This window comes from Leucopleurus acutus, assembly GCF_964270905.1.
Source record: "Leucopleurus acutus genome assembly, chromosome: 9".
NCBI classification, from domain to species: Eukaryota; Metazoa; Chordata; class Mammalia; order Artiodactyla; family Delphinidae; genus Leucopleurus; species Leucopleurus acutus.
The window spans coordinates 91223894-91244402 of NC_139144.1; the positions used below are offsets into that span (position 1 = coordinate 91223894).

The 20509-nt window shown below is 50.6% G+C and overlaps 1 protein-coding gene across 1 annotated transcript; it reads left to right on the forward strand.

Annotated features, from left to right (window-relative positions):
- Positions 1–784: 784 nt before the first annotated feature.
- On the forward strand, positions 785–18949 carry STRA8 (stimulated by retinoic acid 8; the record flags this gene model as incomplete). The annotated part of the gene is made up of 8 exons (XM_082847090.1): positions 785–976; positions 4744–4819; positions 5471–5555; positions 8359–8568; positions 9390–9675; positions 14104–14177; positions 15833–15944; positions 18875–18949. 8 exons carry the CDS (start codon positions 785–787, stop codon positions 18947–18949), a joined length of 1110 nt encoding a protein of 369 aa, XP_082703216.1.
- Between the last annotated feature and the right edge of the window lie 1560 nt (positions 18950–20509).

A 20509-nucleotide genomic window follows, 5' to 3' on the forward strand; every position in this document is an offset into this window, starting at 1 on the left:
GACAATGCAGCCCCCTGTTCAAATTGCTGGCAGAGCCATCCATGGCTCAATCTTTTATTAAAATCGTTACATTATCAGCCTTAGAACCACCTATCTCAGAGAAGGGCTCCTGATTTGTAAAGTTAGATGTGACCAAGGACAACATAATGATCATTTTCAGAACCCACTGGAAGCATTTCAAGGCAAACCAGCTTCCAATTCTCTGCCGTCACGTACCTTTTTGCTTTCACATGTAGAAGAGTGCGTTCTCTTCTTTTTTAGGTACAGTATACATGCGGAAAAGTTCACGAATCTAAAGAATACACCTTGATGGATTTTTTTCATATACTACATACACCTGTGTAACTACTTCCCAACTCAAAGAGGGGTGCCTTCTCACAGTAGGAAAGACCTCCAAGGGTAGGACACATACTTGTTCCACCTCTGACAGACTGTAAAGAATGTGATCTCAGGGTACGGCTTGCTCTCCTTGGCCACTGTGGTCAGTTAACAAGTGTCTGGTGAGTACCTGCAAGGTCCTGGAAACTTCCTGGTGTAAAGCAGCTGTGCCCTTCAACTGTAAGTCAGATATGAGCACCTTGTGTTTTAGGAGTCGAGCTTCAATAACAGATTTTGTATCATCTGTTATTTATTGTGTATCTGTCATCGATTAGACTCATTGGTTTGGGGCCTTTTACTTGGGAGTTGTTTCCCTTTCTTTCGGCTTCAATCCACTTTCCTTTTTCTTTAATGTTGTATCTTTATTATTTAGGGCCAAACAAAGCCTGGTACGTTGCAGCTTCTCATGGAGACCTCTGGAGAAGACAATAACCCCAGCGGCAGAGCAATGCCCTGGTCCCTGGCACAGCTGCAGAAGGTCGAGCCGCGGGTGGCCCGCAGACGCCTGTCCCAGGCCCGCCACCGAGCCACCCTGGCAGGGCTCTTCAACAGCCTCAGGAAGACCGTTTACTCCCACTCTGATCTCACAGCCTCAAAGGTACGGGGACCTTAGGATAGGGAGGAAAAGGTCCCACGCATGGAGGGACTGTGGAGCCGAGATGGGGACTGGCCTGGAGCTCCCGCCCCCGAGGGCTGCGGCCTGGGTGGGTCAGCGGTCAGCTGCGGACCCCTCATGGCACTCTGTCTGCTGCTGCATGTGGGTAAAGCCTGAGAGCTGGGTCTTACCTACCTGCTGCAGACAAGGCTGGCCTTAGAGGGGAAGTGACGGCCCAAGAGGCCCGGTGAGCCAGTGACTGCAATGCCCATCCCTCTCACGGGCAGTGGTGAGCCTCTAGCAGCTGCCCAGACCCTACGTCCTCAGCCCAAGCACGCACACATACCCCAAAGCACACCCCCCAGTACACGCCCGTGTGTGCCTCTCAGTTTTCATGCATCAACCAGGTCTTTCCCTAGGCGACAGGGCTCTCCAGGTAGGCATTTATCTTTTCCTGATCTTAATTTTGCCTTTCTCCTTATGCAGCTTTTTCATTGCTGATCAGTGCCTCTGGTGGAGCACAGAAGGTTCGGGTGGGTTTGGGTGGTGGTGGGAGAATGGAGTGGGTATCACTGCAGGAAGCATTTAGGAGGTCTCCGACAGGGGAGAGGTCCCCGACAGCCTCAAGTCCCCCCACCCTCTTTTAAAAGAGGAGGGAACTGGAGTCCAGACAGGACCTGTCAGCTGGTTGGTGGCAGATCCAGGAGGAGGCCTGGTTTCGGGCTCCAGACCTGGCCTGCTTTCCCCGTCCATCTCTCTGGACCAGCCCGATGCCCTGCAACTGCTTCCAGACAATAGGTTTCCCTCTGGGCTGGTGCTTTCAGCAGAGCTGCGCTTATGGAGAGGGACCATTTGACGGGTGGGAGCATCCTGCCTCCAGAGCTGGCACCAGAGCCTTGCTGAGGGCAGGCACACAGAAGAGCCCCTCGGTGGGCACAGGGCCAGGGCCTCTGTGGAAATTACAGGAAGGCGCCCAGAGCGCCCTTGTGCAGGGCTCCAACTGGGGCTGGAAGAATATCCACAGAGGTCCCACGTGCTCCTCTGGAAGGCTCTGGGTTGTAGCGGGAGAGGTATGGGGAGGGCTACTCCCTGGCTGAGCCAGGCGCAGGGGCTCGGGACTCAGGTGAGGGTGGGGAGAGAGAGTCCACATCTGGGCCTCTCAGCAAAGAGCTTGTTCAGCACACCTCTGCTCTGTGTCCCCTGGGTGACAAAAAACCCCAAAGTCCCTGTCATTGGCCAGTGAAGAAGTTTGCACAGACTGCAGCACAGCTGAAGAAAGAACAGGTACTCAGGGCTGGCAGTAAGGAGTGGAAGTGAATCTAGAGGAAAACCCTTTGCAGCCCCTAAAACTCACACCTCACGACGTGGTGGTTGAGAGCCTGGATGTTAACGGGCCTCGGTGCACGTGAGGCAGGTTACCCGCTAAGCTTCAGTTAACACACCTGTTAAACAGGGACAACAGTCATGGCTTCCTGAGGCCTGCTGTGGAGTTCTGCAATATAGTAGCATGAAAAACATAGCATGGTCATATGTGGTTTGGAACGTTAGTATCACTTAGGAAAGTGAGGCTCCAGAAAGTTAGACAGTTTGCCTGGAATGGCACAGCCAGAGGGCGGTCTGGAAATCAGATGTTTTCTGTCCTCTCCTTCTTTCTCTTTCGTGCTGGAGGGACAACCCTGAATTTTGCATTTGTGATGTCCATGGAGAAAGGATTTGTTCTACGAGAGTGAGATGCACGTATGCGTGGTAGCAAGGTGTTCCTAGTTGTCTGTGGCTGCCAAAACAAAATACCACACACCAGGCTTAAAACAACAGAAATGTATTGTCTCAGAGGTCTGGCCTCCAGAAGTCCAAAATCAAGGTGTCCACAGGGCCGTGCTCCCTCTGACGGTTCTAGGGGAGAAGACTTCCTTGCCTCTTCTGGCTTCTGGCATTTGCTGGCAATCCTTGCGTTCCCTGGCTTACAGAGCCATCACTCCAGTTACATGGCCGTCTTCTCCCTGTGTCTTCACATTGTCTTCCCTGTGTGTGTGTCTGTCTCTGCATTCAAATTTCCCCTTTTTATAAGGACACCGGTCATACTGGATTAGGGCCCACCCTAATGATGTCTTTTTAACTTGATTACCTCTAGAAAGACCCTATTTCCAAATAAGGTCACACTCACAAGTCTGGGGGTTAGGACTTCAACATATCTTTTTTAGGGGAACACAATTCAACCCAGACAAAGGTCCTAAGAAAATCAGCCTGCCAAAACCATTCTAGAAACAGAATTTCAATGAATTGCACCCGGCTTACCTAGCTCTGTGCTGGTCCAGTTGACGTAGTGAGACTGTGAGGTGAGCGTGGGGTGGCCCGGCTGTGCGGACACAGGTGACCAGCCTGGACCAGAGGACTAGAAAGTCCTCACCTCACCCTGAGAACAAGCCTGAGGTTCACGCCACCTGTCAGCCCCTAGTGTCCGAAGAGGGGACAGAGTCCTTGCTGACCCAACGGTATAATCCTGAAGCTGGGGTGGGACAGGGGCAGCAGATGGTGTAAGACAGCAGGTGGCCCCTGCTCTAAAGGAGATCCTGTGTCCACTGTGTTCTCCTGTCGCTTTCTTTTGGGTCTTCAGAGCGCTGTGCTTTGAGGTTCCTCAAGTCTTCTTGTGCACCAGCCAGGGCAGCGGGAGTCTAGAATGGCAGCCCCTGGGCTGTGGGCCCCTGCCTGCTGCTGCGTCCTCTCCCACCGCCTCCCCATTTCCTTTCTTTCCGCAGCTCCCTGAGCGAGGCCTGCGTCCCCCAGCGCTTCAGAGTCCATGCATACTCTGGGGCTCAGCTGAGCTCAGCTGCCCGGAAGCCCGGCTCCATCGAGCCCTCCAGTTAGATGGGTTCCTCCTCCCGCTGCCGTGTGTTCCCACAGCCCTTTGCGGTGCTTACTGAATTCTAGCGCGTGTTACACGCAGTTGTTACGTGTTTTGTGCATTGAGTGGTTGTTTCCATGCTCATCTTCCCTGTTAGAATGTCAGCGGCCTGAAAGCAGGGCTGTCTTGTTTACTCTGTGTTCCCGGGCTAAGCACACAGCTTTGCCCTCATACATTCCGGATGAAGGTGTGGGACTCCTGACAGGCATCGGGTGTCTGCATAATAAACAACATTTAGCATTTCTCATTTTTGAATAATCTTGTGGTTACCATTTTGACTGTAGTAATATTACATACAGTACAAAAGGAAAGAAGGGAGGGAGGGAGGGAGGGAGTGAGGGCAGAAATGCTTGTGATTCTACTCTTGCAGAATAGGAAATTCACAGTTCAGGTTGACAGAGCACTTGATCAATGTTTAGATCAACTAGAGTGTACGCATTTAGCAAACAAACAATATTAGCACGTTTAATGTTAACCTGCCGGTTGCACACTGGGACAAGCGAGCAGAAGTTAATTGGCCTTCGTGCCGCCTGGAGCTCTAACCATGAGGCCACCTGTGCCGTCACCGTCCACGCCGACTTCATGCAGCGTATATAGTAGTGTGCAACCCTAGTTGTCTGCTGAGCTCAGCTTAACTGTTTCCAAATACTTTGATATTTCTGTGAGAACCATTTCCAGAATACAAAGTAAATGTCATGCCTTCTGTGGATCAGAACAAACTTCCTACCTTTTCTGTCGACAGAGTCAAGGACTGGGGCTTTGCCCCCGAGGGAGGGTGGCCTCAGGCCAGGAAAGGGGCTCCTGTGTCCGCAAAACCTTCTCTGTGGTGGGAGCCTGGCTTTTCCGCACTCTCTGTCTCTGTCCTCAGTGGCAGGTTTTGAATAAGGCGAAGAATCGTATTCAGGAACTGGAACAAACCTTGGATACTCTGCTGAAGCTGAAAGGTAAGAGATCCCTACCTGCCACTCCTCTGCCTCCCAAGGAAGGGCTGGCTTGTTTTTCTATTGAAAACAAGGAGATTGGGTTAAGCCAAGTGAACATATATTTATTGAGAGCCTACTGTGTGTCAGGCACTGCACCTGGGCCAGGGGTACGGTGAGATCCATGCCCCTGTCCTCAGGAAGCTTAGCGTCTGGCAGGACAGACAGACGTCAGCGGGCTGTGTGAGCATGATGAGCTCCTTCCTAGGTGCTGTTGAAGGGTGCCTGACCTCCTCAGGTCAGAGAGGCCAGAGAAGTGGACTGGGGCCTGTCCAACTCAAAAGCAAGGGGCAGAAGCTGTCTCCCTTCCTTGCACTCAGGCTGGGAGACATGGCTGGCTGGGAATTTAGGTTTCATAAGCTAGTGAAAGCCGAATTCTGAAAGGGATACTTTCCATGTCTTGACTGAGAAAGTCCAGTTCAAGAAACTCTTCCCCTGTTCTAGTGCTCTCCCCGCACACCTAAAAGGAGACGTGAAACTGGGCTCTTGACGCCCTAACACTGAACCTGGGTGGGCTCAGCGATCACCCATGGTCCACCCAGGCCAGAAAGGCAGGAGAGACTGGACAAAGTCCCAACTATCATGTGTGACCCTTGACTTCAACTTCCCTCATAGAATCCTTCAACCTGGAGGATGGGAATGTAAACAGCTTAGAGGAGGTCAAGGAAGAATATGCCAGCATGCACTCTAGAAATCCCAGGTAAGACACCCAAGCATCAGGAGACCTAGAATCTGCTGTTCTACTACCACAGTGCTGCTACAGCTCCACAGCCCACCTTTCCCCTCCAGAACACAGAACCGAGGAAGAGGTGCTGCTTACCTGTTTAAAACAGTCTTGTGCTGGAGAGATTTCTTTTCTATTTTATTTGAATCACACGCATTGGATTTTTTCCCGATTATGAAAATCCTACTTATTAACAGAAAATGTCAAAAAGACAGAAATGCCCAAAAAAGAAAATTAAAATACATATTATCTCACCACTAAAAGAAAATCAATGTTAATCTTAAAGAATATCCTAGTTTTTTTCATTTTGCACATTACTTTGTAGAGAAATGAGATCATAGTGTTCATATCGTGTTATAGCTTTTAAAGAAACTCACCTAATGGCTTTATTGAGGATATATATGAAAATAATGAAAATCCAAATCTCTGCCTACTTTCCAAGCTTCGTAGGAACCTAAGAAAAACCAAACTGAACTTCAGAGAGGAAAGGAAAAGTAGTACACTCAGGTGTCACAGATGCTGAAAGGGGAACCTCCTTTATAATGTCACAGTCAGACAAGAGAGGCTGATTCGAACAATGTCTTTCTCGTACTTTTATGATCTCATTTTGAACATTTAACTCTCGCACTTTTTGATGTGTACTTTGTAGACTTAGTCTTTGCTGTGCTCTCAAAGGATGACCCAGGCCCTGTACCACCATCCTGCACAGCTGCTTCGAGAGCGGCCTGGACTTTAGGGACAACGGCTGGGCCCTCATCACCTCTGGTGGCCCCAGGGCGTGCCTAGCACAGTGTACATTCAGGCTGGCCTCTCAGGAGGCACAGGAGTACGTGTATAAACAATTTTACTCACTCTGAAAAGGGGACTGCGAACTACTTACTGTCAGAACCTCCTGAGAGCCTGCCGAGGTGAAGTGATGTTGTTTCCTCTTTTTTCGGTGGGGTTACTACTGATGAATTTTATTTTCTTCTCCGTGCTTTTCTGTATTTTCCCATTTTTTAAAACAATAAATGTGTATCATTATATCCTAAGGGAAATAATCAGGGGGAAATGATAGATTATTAAATTAAATTCACATTGTAGACAACATGAGAATACAGAAAAGTATTAGAAGGACACGATCACCTATAATCACACTCTGCACTGCTTTGGTCGTCGGGGGGCGGAAGCAAGAGTGGTGTGTGTGTGTGTGTGTGTGTGTGTGTGTGTGTGTGTGTGTGTGTGTGTGTGTGTGTGTGTGTGTGTGTGTGTTGAGTGTACGTGGCAGGGTGTTTGTGGCCACGTTTTACAAATCAGACTAGCCCCACCTGGAAATCAGCCTGGGAGATGATCTCAGTGAGGCAGATGTTAGCTACTGGTCCCACCACATTTATTACATAAGCCATCCTCTCCTTCCTGATTTAACATACGACCACTATCACATACTAAAATCTTATTAATACTTGTATCACTTATCCACATGAGGATGACTAAATTTCTTTCAGAATCATATTAATTAGGGAGGATTTTTTCACTAGAATTATTATAAGCCTACAATAATTAAAACGGTGGTACCAGCAGAGGAATAGATTATTACATTTTATAATTATTATATTTTAATTAATTAATTAAATTATGTGTGAACTTAAGTGCCTTTGTTCAGGATCATTTGTATTTCCTTTCCTGGGAGCTTCTTTTAACCTATTCTTTGCCCATTTTCCTGTTGGGTTGGTGGTCTTTTTCTTATTTAGTGGTAGAAGGGCTTTATGTATCATAAGAAATTAGCCCTCTTTCTAGTATATGGATTCCAAACAATTGTACCTTGGTTGGTTGTTTTCCTATTTTGCTTTCAATGTTTCTGTTTTTTCTTTTGTCCATGCAAAACTGAAGTCTAATCTGTCCATCTGTAATGGCACCTGATGTTGGGTGAATAGAAAGACTTGCTCCACTCTGAGATTAGAGAGAGAGAAAGAGGGGTTGAGACTTCTCCTATGTTTTCTTCTGGCACACTTGCTTTTTAACTCAATCTGCTACCTGGGGGATTATTCCTATCAGTATAAAGAGATTCTGGGTACAAGTCCTGGTTTTCCAAATTATGTCATGTTGTTTCAGTCTCAAAACTGTCTTCTGAAGAGTAGAATTAAAAACTTTATGAAGCCCAGCTTATTCATTGTTTTCTTTTCTAGATGGAGCTTTTAGTTTAAACCGATTTAACCATGGGTTTTTGTGCTATTGTAAATGGTACTTTTTAAAATTTCAATTTCCAATTATTCATTGCTAGTCTATAGAAATACTATTGGTTTTTGTATACTGACCTTATATTCTGCAACCTTGCTTCCTTAGTTCTGGTCACATATTTGTAGATTCTTTGGGATCTTCTACATAGATAATCACATTGTCTGCAAATAAAGACAGTTTTATTTCTTCTTTACAATCTGTACACCTTTTATTTCTTTGGTTCACCTTATTGGACAGGCTCTAATCTCCAGCACAATTTTGAATAGAAGTGGTAAGATAGGACATCCTTGTCTTATTCCTGATCTTAGCAGAGAAACAGTCTTTTACTGTTAAATATGATGTTAGCTGTAGGTTTTTTGTAGATGCCTTTTATTAGGCTGAGGAAATTCCCTTCTATTCCTAGTTTCATCATGAATGGACGCTGAATTTTGCCAACGCTTTTCTGCACCTGTCGAGATGATCATATAGGTTTTTTTTCTTTAGTCTGTATATGCTAAAATTGTGTCAAGAATTTCAGTCTTGATGTTCATGAGGGATTACCTTGTTTCCATTTCCTCCCCAGTCTGATATTAAATACAGTTCATCAGAAAGGTTCCGACAGCTGGCGCCCAATCGAGGCAGTCGGGAAGGAGGTTGAGGAGGAAGAAGAGGAGGAGGACGATGACGAGGAAGAGGAGGACGACGAGGCAGAGGAGGAGAAGGCAGAGGAGAAAAACACGGAGCTCTTCAACTCCTCGGTCACCTTGCTGCCAGACCTCTTGGAATTTGAACGGTGTGAAGAGCTGGGCCCCTGTGGGGAGGGGGACAGGTGCTCCACCTGGGGCGTCCTGCAGGCCCCGAGTCATGGAAGCTCCAGGATTTCCACGTGGCGGGGGCTTAGGGATGAGGTTGTTAGAGGAGCCAAAGAAATAGTCCTGAAGCCACATCTGCATAGCACGTGAACTGTTTCCTTAGACTGACTTTATTTGGGGTGACTTTGGGGGGCCTGTGGGTGGGATATGAGAGCTAAAGCCACCCCCACTGCTGCACACACACCACAGGTCTGCTTCAGCAGCCTTACTAATTAATCTTGGAGTAAGAAAGGCAGTGGATGGATGGCTCAGATTCCCCTGTCCCTCACCGCTCCTCCACAAACCTGAGGCCCTCCGCATCCATGTGGGAGAGGTGGGCCCAGTAGAAGGAGGCTCGCTCCACAGCTTCCAAATTAAAGCGAGGTCATATCATATCTGCACACGTCTGGGCTCTAAACTTGAAGCAGTTTTCCCTGGGGGGAGAGCTGAGCCTGCCCTGCCTCCCGTCCTCTCTTTTGTCCGGCAGAGAGCTTCACAGGGGGCGCTGGGAGGACTTGGGGAGGGACCCCCCAAAGCACAAATCTAAGTCGCCCATGGCCCCCCAGATAGCTTCTACTCTGCAAGTGGCAGGGCAGGCTGCGGCCAGTGAGGCTGAGTCCCTGGTGAAGCACAGCGCGGGCAAGACCTGTGTGCTGTGCTCGCTTCCCCTCTCCCCGCCACCACGGGATCCCGAGGAGCCGGCCTGGGCGGGACCCCGGGCCACCGGCTTCAGGTCCGGGAGTTGCTGACCTTTCTGTTGCAGGTACCTCAACTTTTACAAGCAGACGATGGACCTTCTGACCGAGAACGGGATCGTCTCCTCGCAGGAGGTGACCCTCCCCATCATGTCTGCGGCCATCTCCCATCTGTGGCAGACCCTCTCCGAGGAGAGGAAGGCCAGCCTCCAGCACGCCTGGGCGCAGAAGCACAGCGGCCTCCTGGGCTTCGCGGGGGCCTGTCAGGAGCCGGCCTGTGCCGAGGGCAGCGTGAAGGACAGCGGAGTGGAAAGCCAGGGGGCCAGCTGCTCGCTCTTCTCCACCCCTGAGGAGGTGAGCGGACCGACGGGTGGGGTGGAGGGTGGGCATCACCTTTGCCTGGAGATGCCAGGGAGCTGCCCGGGTCAGACAGTAACTTGGAGGTGCTGTCTGGATTCTGGCGCGCGCGGTAAGTTTCTGATTTTCCCGACATTATATACGCAACCACAGAACCACAGTTATTTTTCCCCTGCTACTTTCCTGGCCTTTCCATGGGGATTACAGAAAAGAAGGTTTAGAAGGTTGTACGCACTAGGATTCTTTCGGCTTCAAGTTACTCGCTGTTTAAGCCAAGAGGAAATGTACTCGGCACACCCAGGGAGGGCCCGAGGCAGGAGGACTTCCGCTTCGTCTCCCTGCGTCGTCGCCGCCGACTCGGCTCTTCCCGTCTGCCTGCTCTGCCTCGTCTCAAGGCCGGCATTTCACCTTCCCTCCCCACCCCACTTCCCCCACCCCGTGTGGTGACTGTGGAATGGCAGCTGGTAGCAATCAAGTTGTTATTCCTTTTCTACACCAGGTAGGAGAAAAGATTCCCTGCCCCTCTTTCTTAAGGGTCAAGGAAGAACTTTCCCAGAAATTTGCACCATACCTCTCCTGCCCTCTCATTGGCCGGAATTGGCCAGATTGCCAGATTACTGAGCCAATGAGTAATCGAGATAGGATCAATCAGGCCCAATCCCTGAGAGCAGGTCAGCTCCCACCCCAAAGAGCATTGCGGAACGCAGAGGAGGCAATTACGCCTCTGCCGTAAATGTGCTTCTCGGCGTTCAAGCAGCAAGAACAGCCATGGTGAGACATGCAGAGCGGTGGGTGGCGTTAGGTTAGCGGTCAGCTCAGCTCTGAGCTCAAACTGGGCCCCTCAGCTGCTCTTCCAGAATTAGGACAGCCTCAGAAGGCTGCTGCTACCACCTGCGGCTGCATCTGCCCTCCCTTGTCTAACGGGGAGGGCAGTTCTTTGCTCTCCGCGTCTGTCTAGTGCTTTGCGGGACATTTAGCTTCCATGGACCCCACCCCTGCTTTGCCCTGACTTTCCAAATACTCCTCCGCGGGTGGTCCCTTGGAGGGGATGTCCAGTGTCTCTCTGGGGAGTCTTAGAGCCAGAGAACCTCCTCCAAGTGCCTCTGATGCTGGGGGCCAGCCCTGGAGGCCCCATTCTCTGGGAGGCTTCCCAGCCACCAGGGCCCAGGCCTGGAGAGCAGTGGTCACCTTGTCCAGTCTTTCCAGTTCACAGACAAGGCCTAGCATGTGGCAGGACTTGTCCAGGGCACATAGTTCCTGCTTCAAGCATTGTATCCTTCATCACAGAGTTTTTCAAGTCTCTGCCCTTTGGTCACCTGTTTATGCTCTGCCCTCCTTGATCTCCCCTGATGCTTCTCAAGTGGAGTTTAGTTAAAAGGCAGGTGCCTGGGGACTTCCCTGGTGGTCCAGAAGCTAAGACTCTGTGCTCCCAAGGCAGCGGGCCCGGGTTCTATCCCTGGTCAGGGAACTAGATCCAACATGCCTCAACTAAAGATCCCAGGGCTTCCCTGGTGGCGCAGTGGTTGAGAGTCCGCCTGCCGATGCAGGGGACACGGGTTCATGCCCCGGTCCGGGAAGATCCCACATGCCGCGGAGCGGCTGGGCCCGTGAGCCATGGCCGCTGAGCCTGCGTGTCCGGAGCCTGTGCTCCGGAACGGGAGAGGCCACAACAGTGAGAGGCCCGCGTACCGCAAAAGAAATAAAGAAATAAATAAATAAAATAAGGAATAGTATCGATAGCATAGGCTTTAAAAAAAAAAGATCCCACGTGCCTCAACTAAGACCCAAGGCAGCCAAATGAATAAATCTTTAAAAAAAAAAGACAGGTGCCTGGCTAGTACCCCAGACCCACTGAATCCGAGTCCCCAAGGGGGTGGCTCAGAATCTCATTTTGAACAAGCACCCCAGGTGACTGATGACTGCGGGTGTTAGTCGAGGGAATTCGCAGGGCAGATGTGCCACAGTCAACCGCTACCACCCATGCCCCGTCCCCACCCCCCATTCGCCACTCCACTGGACTATGGTTTCTGATCTGACTATCCACGAAATGTTGGGTCCACCATGAGAGGATGTGAGCTCTCCTCCATAATGGCCAAAGCAGGGCCAGACAACCAGCCCCAAAAGACCTCAACCCAAGGCAAGCATCAGCCAGGATAGATGTCTTTGTAGCCTCAAAGTGCCTGGCCCTGGGGTCCCACAACAAAGAAGGCAAAAGAAAACGTATGTCAGATGCATGAAAATTCTGTCAAACTGTAAGCTGACTGCACACGTGTTTGCAGCACAAACCTTTCCTCAAGGAGGAGCAGACCCAAAGAGAAAACTTCAGAATCCAATGTCTCCAAATCACGGAAGCAGCTTGTCTGGGCTTTTTCAGGAAGGGCTAAGGGCTCACATTCTTCTGGTGTTGAGGGAAGCTGGCAGCAGAGTCTCTTAGCCATGCCCAGAGCAGGGCTCTGACTGCATTGCCATCCCCAGGCTTGGGCCAGCCCAGGGCTGAGTGACAAGGTGAGTGGAACAGATGACAGTTATGCCCAGGGTAGGTACAGAGCCAGTTACTCCTGCTGTGGCTTCTAAATTAGTTGCAGTGAAACCTCTGCAGCTCCTGGTCCACCTGAGAGGTTTTGCTGTGGAACAGTTGCGTTTGGGGCCAACCCCTGGACTCTGGATCACTTCTGAGAGGTGCGGCCCCGTAAGTGTGCTGGGTGCCCCAGAAGGACCTCAGAGCCTGGCCATGCTGCCCCCAAGAGCTGGCTTGTGAGAGGGGTTTGCACAGGTGAGGATGGTGTGTGGCCTGTGATTGTGATGGGCTGATTGATTTGAGGGAAGGAATTTAGGTCCTGCATCCCTGCCTCAGGCCTGCTGGGAAGGAACACGGAGACAATGGGCTTCTGTGCTGATGGACACAGGAGCCCAGGCCTTTCAGTGACCCCTTCCCAAATCCTCTCTGAGGTGACCAAAGGGGTATCAAAAAGAAGGACACCAGAAAACGTCCAGAAAGCCAGGAGTACAATTCACAATTCCAGAGTCCCAGGGAATTCAGTTCCGGGAAAGTGAATTGTAAGAAGACATGAAGTGGGGAACTTCCCTGGCAGTCCAGTGGTTAAGACTTCGCCTTCCAATGCAGTGGGTCGGATTCAATCCCTGGTTGGGGAACTAAGATCCCACATGCCCTGCCACCAAAAAACCAAAACATAAAACAGGAGCAATATTGTAACAAATTCAATAAAGACTTTAAAAATGATCCACATCAAAAAAAAAGCTTTAAAAAAAAAAGACACGAAGGGCAGACAGAAGGCCCCCAGACAAAGAGCAATGTGTCCCCAGGTAAGAGGGGAGGAGACCCTGGGGAACCTGCTAGAACCTGCCAACTAGGATCAGAGAATGCCCTCTTGACTCCCATATAGAAGGGGTAAAAAGCACAGCTAGTTAAAATTTTCATATAAGAGTGTCCATGCAATACTTGGGACATTTGTATGCCAAAAAATTATTCATTCTTTATGTAAAATTCAAATTTAACCAAGCATATCCTGTATATTTACTAAATCCTGCAATGCTAAGTGTATATCATGTTCCCATGGAATATTTAATATTTGTCAACAAATTTTTAAAAAGCAGAACTGAGAACTTTCTAAATAGCAAGATTCCAAAATAGGAAATATATGCTATAATATGCCCTGGGAAATGACTGGAGGAAACAGATCAGTATGTCAACAATGGACATCTCTGGGTGGGACTGTTTCTCAGTGATTTTAACTTTGTTTCTATTTTCCATTTCCAAGATGAACCTGTGTTTCTTTTACAAAGCACATAGTATTCAATAATAGCTAGCATATTTGAGCCATTATTCTGTGCCAGGTGCTGCCCATACATTTGATTCTTGCAGCATCTCTAGGGGTAGGCACTGTTGTGATTCCCTTTGGGATCTGGGAAATTAAGTCACAGCTTAGTGAGTGGCAGGGCTGGGAGTCGGCTTTCCTGCAGCTTAACCCCAGAGCCCCCTTAACCTCTGTCCAGCTGCCCTGGCATGAAACCGCTAGATTGTGGATCCTGGGCTCAGACAGCCTCTGCCTCTCGGGAGGAGTAGATGAGCCCTTTCCAGTGTAAACTGAGGCTCACCTCTGGCTGTTGCATCTCGCACCTGAGCTCCTGCTTTCTTTAAAAGGAGGAGACCATGGTCCCCGGTGCTTCCCCGTCTCTCAGCCACCTCTGGGGTCGGCAGTTTGTTCTGGGTGGGCAAGAACTTAATACTCATCCTCTGGAAAGGTCACCAAGCAGAGAGCCGGGGTTTGGGCCTCAGCTTTAAGATGCACCCATTTGGGGCTGAGGGGTAGAGAGGCTTTATACGCGTCTCTCCCCCAGCCGCCCAGAGCAAACGTCAAAGTGTAGGGGTATTTCTGACACATGAAGTTTTGTGCTTCCTTTCAGATCCTTTTTGAAGATGCCTTCGATGTGGCAAGTTTCCTGGACAAAAGTGAGGTTCCAAGTACATCTAGCTCCAGGTGAAGATGGGGGTGTGAGACTGTGTGTGTATATGAGTGTGTGTGTGCATGGGCACCCCTGTCGGGGTGTTTACGGGCCTCTCCCCTGCAGCCTCTCAGAAGGGAGCATGATTCAGTGGAAGTTCTTGGAAATCCACTTTTTTCTGTGATTCAAAGTAGGTCCTAGGATTGTGCCATTGCCCTGGGGATGATGTTGTCTGGGGCTTCTTCAGAGCTGACAGTTCTTCCACCGTGGCCCAGGGCTGAGACACACCAGGTTATCAACTCCAGGTGGCTTGTGCTGCACTGTTCCCCGGGGTGAGGTGGCCATGGGCAGGTTACAGCAGTCGGTCTGGTCCAGGAGGTGGGTGGGGGGCTCTGGGCCACAGAGAGCCGGGGCCAACGTGGAACCAGGCCCGGTGCCCTGGGCTCTGAGTCGCACAAGGGGGGAAGCTGCTTTTCATAGTGCTGATGGGAAGGATGTGGAAGGAGGGGAGGAGGAGATGGCTGATGCCCTGAAGTGAGAAGAGCATCTGGGGAGATGTTAAAACAAGAAGGAGCTTGTTTTAAAAAAAGAAAACAGGTGTGTTTTCTCAGAAAGAAAGTTTAGGATGGAAATTCCCTTGCTACTTTGAAAAGCTGTGGTCTTACAGCCTGAAGGCACAGGCCCTTTGCATAGCTGGCTAGAAAGAAGCAAGAAAATTTAGTTTTTCTGCCTTGGGAGTGAGGCTGACGTTCATGTCCTCGTGATCCCAAAGAACATGTCCGTTCTCCCCGAGGCCTGTGGCTACGGCCTGGAGCCCTGGCCGCCTGCTGGCAGGTCAGGGGGCAGCATTTGCTCCTCTGCTCTCACCCCACCGCCCCCAGCCCAGCCAGACTTGCCCAAAATCTCAAAGCGCTTTTCCCTGGTGACTCAGGCTCTTCCCAGCTGTGTGTGGAGTCTGATTTGGCTGAAACTGGCTGGAGACAGACGCTCCTGTTTCTGAGCTGGGCTTGGGCTGTGAAGACGATTTTGTTGAAAAGTGGCCAAAGTGTACTTGGAACTACTCATTCTACTGATGGAACAAAAACCAACCAATTAAAAAAATTTTTTTCTATTTTCCCTAGAAAAGGCAGGGGTTGCTGCCAGGGTTTCCCACGCTGACTGTGAGACCTCACTCCAGCAGGAAGTCAGCTGTCCAGGCCTGATTCACGGTCCTGTTGGCAGGCTTCTCCCCTTGTCCCAGGAAGCAGCAGGAAAGGAATCTGCAAAGCAGCCTGCTCTCTGCGCCAGGCCCGTGTTCCGTGGTAGACCTCCTGAGCGGAGGCATCTCAAGGGGCTGATGTCAATCGTGCCCTGAGCCCCCCGAGCCTGGGCAACCACCGGTGGGAGCAGAACCGTATGGCGTTGCTGTACGAGCCTGACTCTGGGAGGAGAGGAAATCTCGCTCCTTGTTCCACAGGCCGCAGCTCAGAACACTAAGCTAGGCATGCGGGCCTGCCTCCCTGTAGTCTCACTTTCCCAGCAGGTTCCAGACACGATGTTGGAACTGGGGCCATGCAAGCCTTCCATGGAGGGCTCGGCTGCGTGCTTCAAAGTGCTTGGCTCCCACTGTAATCCAAATATTTTAGTGGGTACAGAGGTAAAACGTTAGGATTTTAAAGGTTTGCTGTTTCTTCCTCCTTTCTGCTGTCAGTTCCGTGCTGGCTGTCTGCAACCCACAAAATCCCGAGGACAAGTTTCAGCTCTACCTGCAGATCGTCAATTTTTTTAAAGGCCTTTGCTGTGTTGACACTCAGTTCAAACAGGTAGGACGGAGCAGAGCACAGTGAGGCCTTGGCTCACCTCCCCTCGGAGGGCGGGAAGGGCTCTGGAGGGGAGACCCGGCTACAGCCCCCCCCAGCTCACACCCCGGCGGGGAAACGTTCTTCCACGGGTGGTTGACTTCAGCCTAATGCATCCTGTGAAATGGAGGATGTCCGGGGAAATGGAGGGGAGAGACAAAGGGATGCTCTTCAGGGCAGACCTGAGCCTGGGGAGTCCCTTGATGCCGGGACCAGACCTCCGGGGCCTGGCCCTTCACAGGCATTCCTACATGCTGTGTGACTCCTTGACGCCTTTCTAAGAGGCCGGACCGTTTCATCATCTTCGGAGACCCCGGGGTAATATTTGCTGCCAGCTTTTGAAGGATATTAATTTCTGCTTCCAAAAAGCTGACTGTGCAGCCCACGGGGACATGCACTGTGGGGGGTCTTGGTTAGAAGGTCCATTCCTGGAAGCTTCCACGGGGGTAGAGGGTTACGCCTGAGCTGCCAAGGGGACAGGCCCTTTCAGGTTCATAGCCACTGATCTTCTCACGAATTTAGCAAAACTATAGCTGTTCATTAAAAAAGGTAAGTGATAGGGATGAAAATGTCTCAAATAATTCGGACAGCTTTTCCATGGGGCCTCTTCCTGCTAACCCTTCATTTCCCTCTGCCGAGACCACTTTGAATCTCCACTTGGAGCCAGGGCCCTTCCCTGCGCTTTGCTCTCCACCTCCCAACCCTTGGCCACCAGCTCTGACCACTGTGTCCCTTTCTCTCGACACAGTGAAGTCAGTTCACTTTGCCAAGGCCTTGAGAATGGATCGATGGGACAGTCTTTGCTTTCCCTGCTTCCTTTCTCTACACATGGCAGGAAAGAAAGAACAGGCAGGGCTGGAGCACCCATGGAAAGCAGAGGTACTCAGACTTGAATCGCCTCGGGAGCTCACTGGAAATGCAGACTCCTGATGTCCCCACACCCAAGATTCCCATCCAGTGTTGCGAGATGCAGCCCCAGAAATCTGTATTTTGAACAGGCTGTTCAAGAGTGTCCTCGTGCAGGAGGCCTCAGGCTTTGGTAGATGGTTTGTAAAGAGGGCAACTGCATTCTCTTCCCCGTTTGTCCCCCGCTATCAGCTTCATGGGAGGTGGTTGGATGAAGCTTAATTAGTACCTGTACTGGTTTCCTAGGGCTGACGTTACAATTACCACAAACTTGGTGGCTTAAAACAACAAAAATCTATTCTCTCGTAGCTCTGGAGGCCAGAAGGCAAATCAAGGTGTTGGCAGGGCCACGCTCCCTCTGAAAGCTCTAGGGAAGAATTCCTCCTTGCCTCCTCCTAGCTCCTGGTGGCTCCCAGCAATCCTCGGCATCCCCTGACTTGTAGCTGCGTCACTGCAGTCACTGCCCCCGTCTTCACATGGCCTTCTGCTGTGTATCTCTCCGTCCCTCTCATCTTGTAAGGACACCAGCCATTTGGGTTGAGGGCACACCCTAGATCCAGATGATTTCGGCTTGACATCCTTAACTCATCTTACATCTGCACAGACTCTATTTCCCAATAGGTTTCAGGAGGATATGAACTAGAGGGAACACTACTCAACACATTGCAGCACCCAATCCCAGCAAACACCTCTCACAGACTAGTGCTTTCACAAATCTGCAGCTTAAAAATGCCTCATCACCGTTTTCAGAGGCTTAAGGAAGTAGAACATTTGGAATGACATTCAAGCACTCTGTGTGATAGAGACTCCAGCGTGTGGTTCCCTCCCAGGACGCTTGGGCTCCGGGCAACCACTATGCTCCGACTCCCTCTTTTCTCAAGCTTTGCCGCATCCTCACCCTGAATGATGGGGCTGGGTGACTTTCCTTCTACCAGCTCTTCCCCCTCTTGGACCCCCGGGCTCTCGTGCGCCCCTCCCCCAGCAGCAGAGCACAGCAGGTGGGGGCCGCTCCCCAGAGCTGGAGAGGCTTCATTTGCAGTCACCCCCAATCTGGCCGTCACCCTGGGGACCAAGTCCCATGTTCATAAGATGGTTGGCTGGATTAGGGGTGCTTCCCGGGGCCCAAGGGGATCAACCCCTAACCATCAGGGCTAACAAATTACAGGGCTGATTTTCTGCTGGGGTGCGTAGAGGTAGGAAACCCAGGAATGTACGGTTAGGGGAAGAGGTAATGGGGAGTCAGAGAGGTTGGCTGGGGTCATTGTTAAGGGACTGAGAAACCCTTGCTAAACAGACATAGTGCTGTTTCTTTTAAAAAATTATCTCCAAACAGCTAACCCATGAACATGGTTTAAAGTTCGAAAGTTACCAAAAGATATACAAAGAAAACGTAGTCTTTCGCCTACCACTGTCCCTTGCTTACTATCGCATTCCCTTCCCTGAAGGCAATTACCATGCCCAGTTTCTGTACAGCCATCCAAAGGTATTCTCCAGATATTTATGTAATCTTTCAAACACAAATGGTAGCCTACTATACACATTGCTCTGTACCTTGCCCTTTTAAAATAGTTTATCCTACGGATAGAGAGGGATCTCATTCCTTTTTTTTTTTTTTTGAAATAGCTGGTGGGTGCATAATGGTGTAATTCACCATCCTCTGTGGAGGGCATTTGGATAAAGCTTTAAGACTGCCCCCGTCTCTCTTATGGCATCCCAGAAATCTCCAGGAGAAGAAAGAAGTCAGTTCTGATGAATCCAGAAGCCATTCTGGAGATCACAGAGTATTGAGTGGAGTGAAATAGAAATGGACTCCCTGCCCCCCATTGCTTTTAACTTCCTGGCTGGAAGCTGGAGAAGAAGATACCACTGAAGAGACGTGGGGGAGAGACAGAGGGAGGGAGCACGTCTGAGATGATGGGGCCTTCTCCTCTGCCTGAGGCCCAGAGCCCTTAAATAAAGTGGAATCCTCTTCTACCTGTGTTTTGCAGGAACCAGACCTTTCCTTCGACGATGAGACGGTAATGTTGAGGTGCACGGAGACCTTTGACGATGAAGATCTGTGATGCAGTGGGAGCAGGAGGGGTGAAGGAGGGCGGGCAGTCTCCAAGTTTGAATGCTCACAGCCCAGGTTGCCCCTGCCTCAGCCTTGCAGGCCGTTTTGGAGTGGGCTGTCCTGAAAGCATTTTGATGGTTGTAGTTTCTGATTATTATAAAGTATTGAAGAGGAGTGTGGCCCCATGTCAGTCTTTCAGGGTTGTTTGGTATGAGGTGCTGGCCTGCTGCAGGGCACACACCTGCTCCCACTGTGCTCCTATTCAGGGGGTACCGGATGCACCCAAGGCCCAGGCCACGAGCCTTTCAAGAACAGGACAGGCAGGATCTGTCCCATGACACCGGGTACTTGCAGCACACCTGGGTTCAGGGCATTGTTTTGATGGGTTCTAGAGAGTTCTGGAGCCCACCACACATCCGGCATGTTCTAGGAGCCCAGGAACAGTGTTGACCTCCTGTGCTCCAGGACATCAGCTACATCTGCTTCTTCTGATAATAAAGACTCCTGAACGGAGTCCAAGCCAGATCCCACAGTGTTCTGAGTGCTTTCTGGTGAGGCCCCTGGGCGAAGAGTACATAAATGTCCCTGGGCCTGTACACTGGGTGTGATGGTTAATTTTGTATGTCAACGTGGCTAGGCCATGGTACCCAGGTATTTGGTCAAACATTATTCCAGGTGTTTCTTTGAAGGTATTTTTTTAGAAGAGATTAATATTTAAATCAGTAGAGCTTGAGTAAAGCAGATTACCCTCCATAGTGTGGGTGGGCCTCATCCAATCAGTTGAAGGACTGAATAGACCAAAAGATTGACCTCCCCCAGGAAGAGGGAATTCTGCCAGTGACTGCCTTCAGACTCCAGCTGTAACTCTTCCCAGCCTGCTGGTCTACCCTGCAGACTTTGGACTTGCCAGCCTCCACAATCACATGAGTCCATTCCTTAAGTCAATCTCTCTCCCTGCCCTGCCCTCCCACCACCTCCATATATGTATGTGTGTGTGTGGACACATGTATATCTCTCTCTGCAGACATGTATGTGTATACACACCCCCACACCCCCTATTGGCTCTGTTTCTCTAGAGAATCCTGACTAATCCACTGAGGATACAGAGAGAACAGGTTCGCCTGGCTCTTTACAGTTTATATATCATAACAACAGTGGCTCTGCTCCACTGAAGGCCTCTCAAATGCTTTGACTGTTTCATGTCCCTGTGAGAACCTGACATGCAGGTTAAGTCTTAGGATCCAAACCTGGTCCTGACTCCACAGCGCCAGGGCCCACAGCCTCACTATACCGGCCTGTGATACACAGTCTGACCCCAAGGGCTGGCGCTGGGGCTGTGCAGGGATTGTAGCTTTGCTGGCCCTTCGGTGTTCACAAATGGCAGGGGCCTGGCGGGGAGGGACCTGCAGGGGAGAGGCCTGGAAGAAGAAGCGTCTGGAAGAGAAGGGCCTGGGGGGGCTGGCAGGGCCTCCAGCCTCTTTGGGGAGGAAGAGAACTGTTCCCGTCACCTTTCAGCAAACAGCCCCATCTCCGTCGCCTGCCCCACCCAAAGCCTCTTCCTCCCGATGCA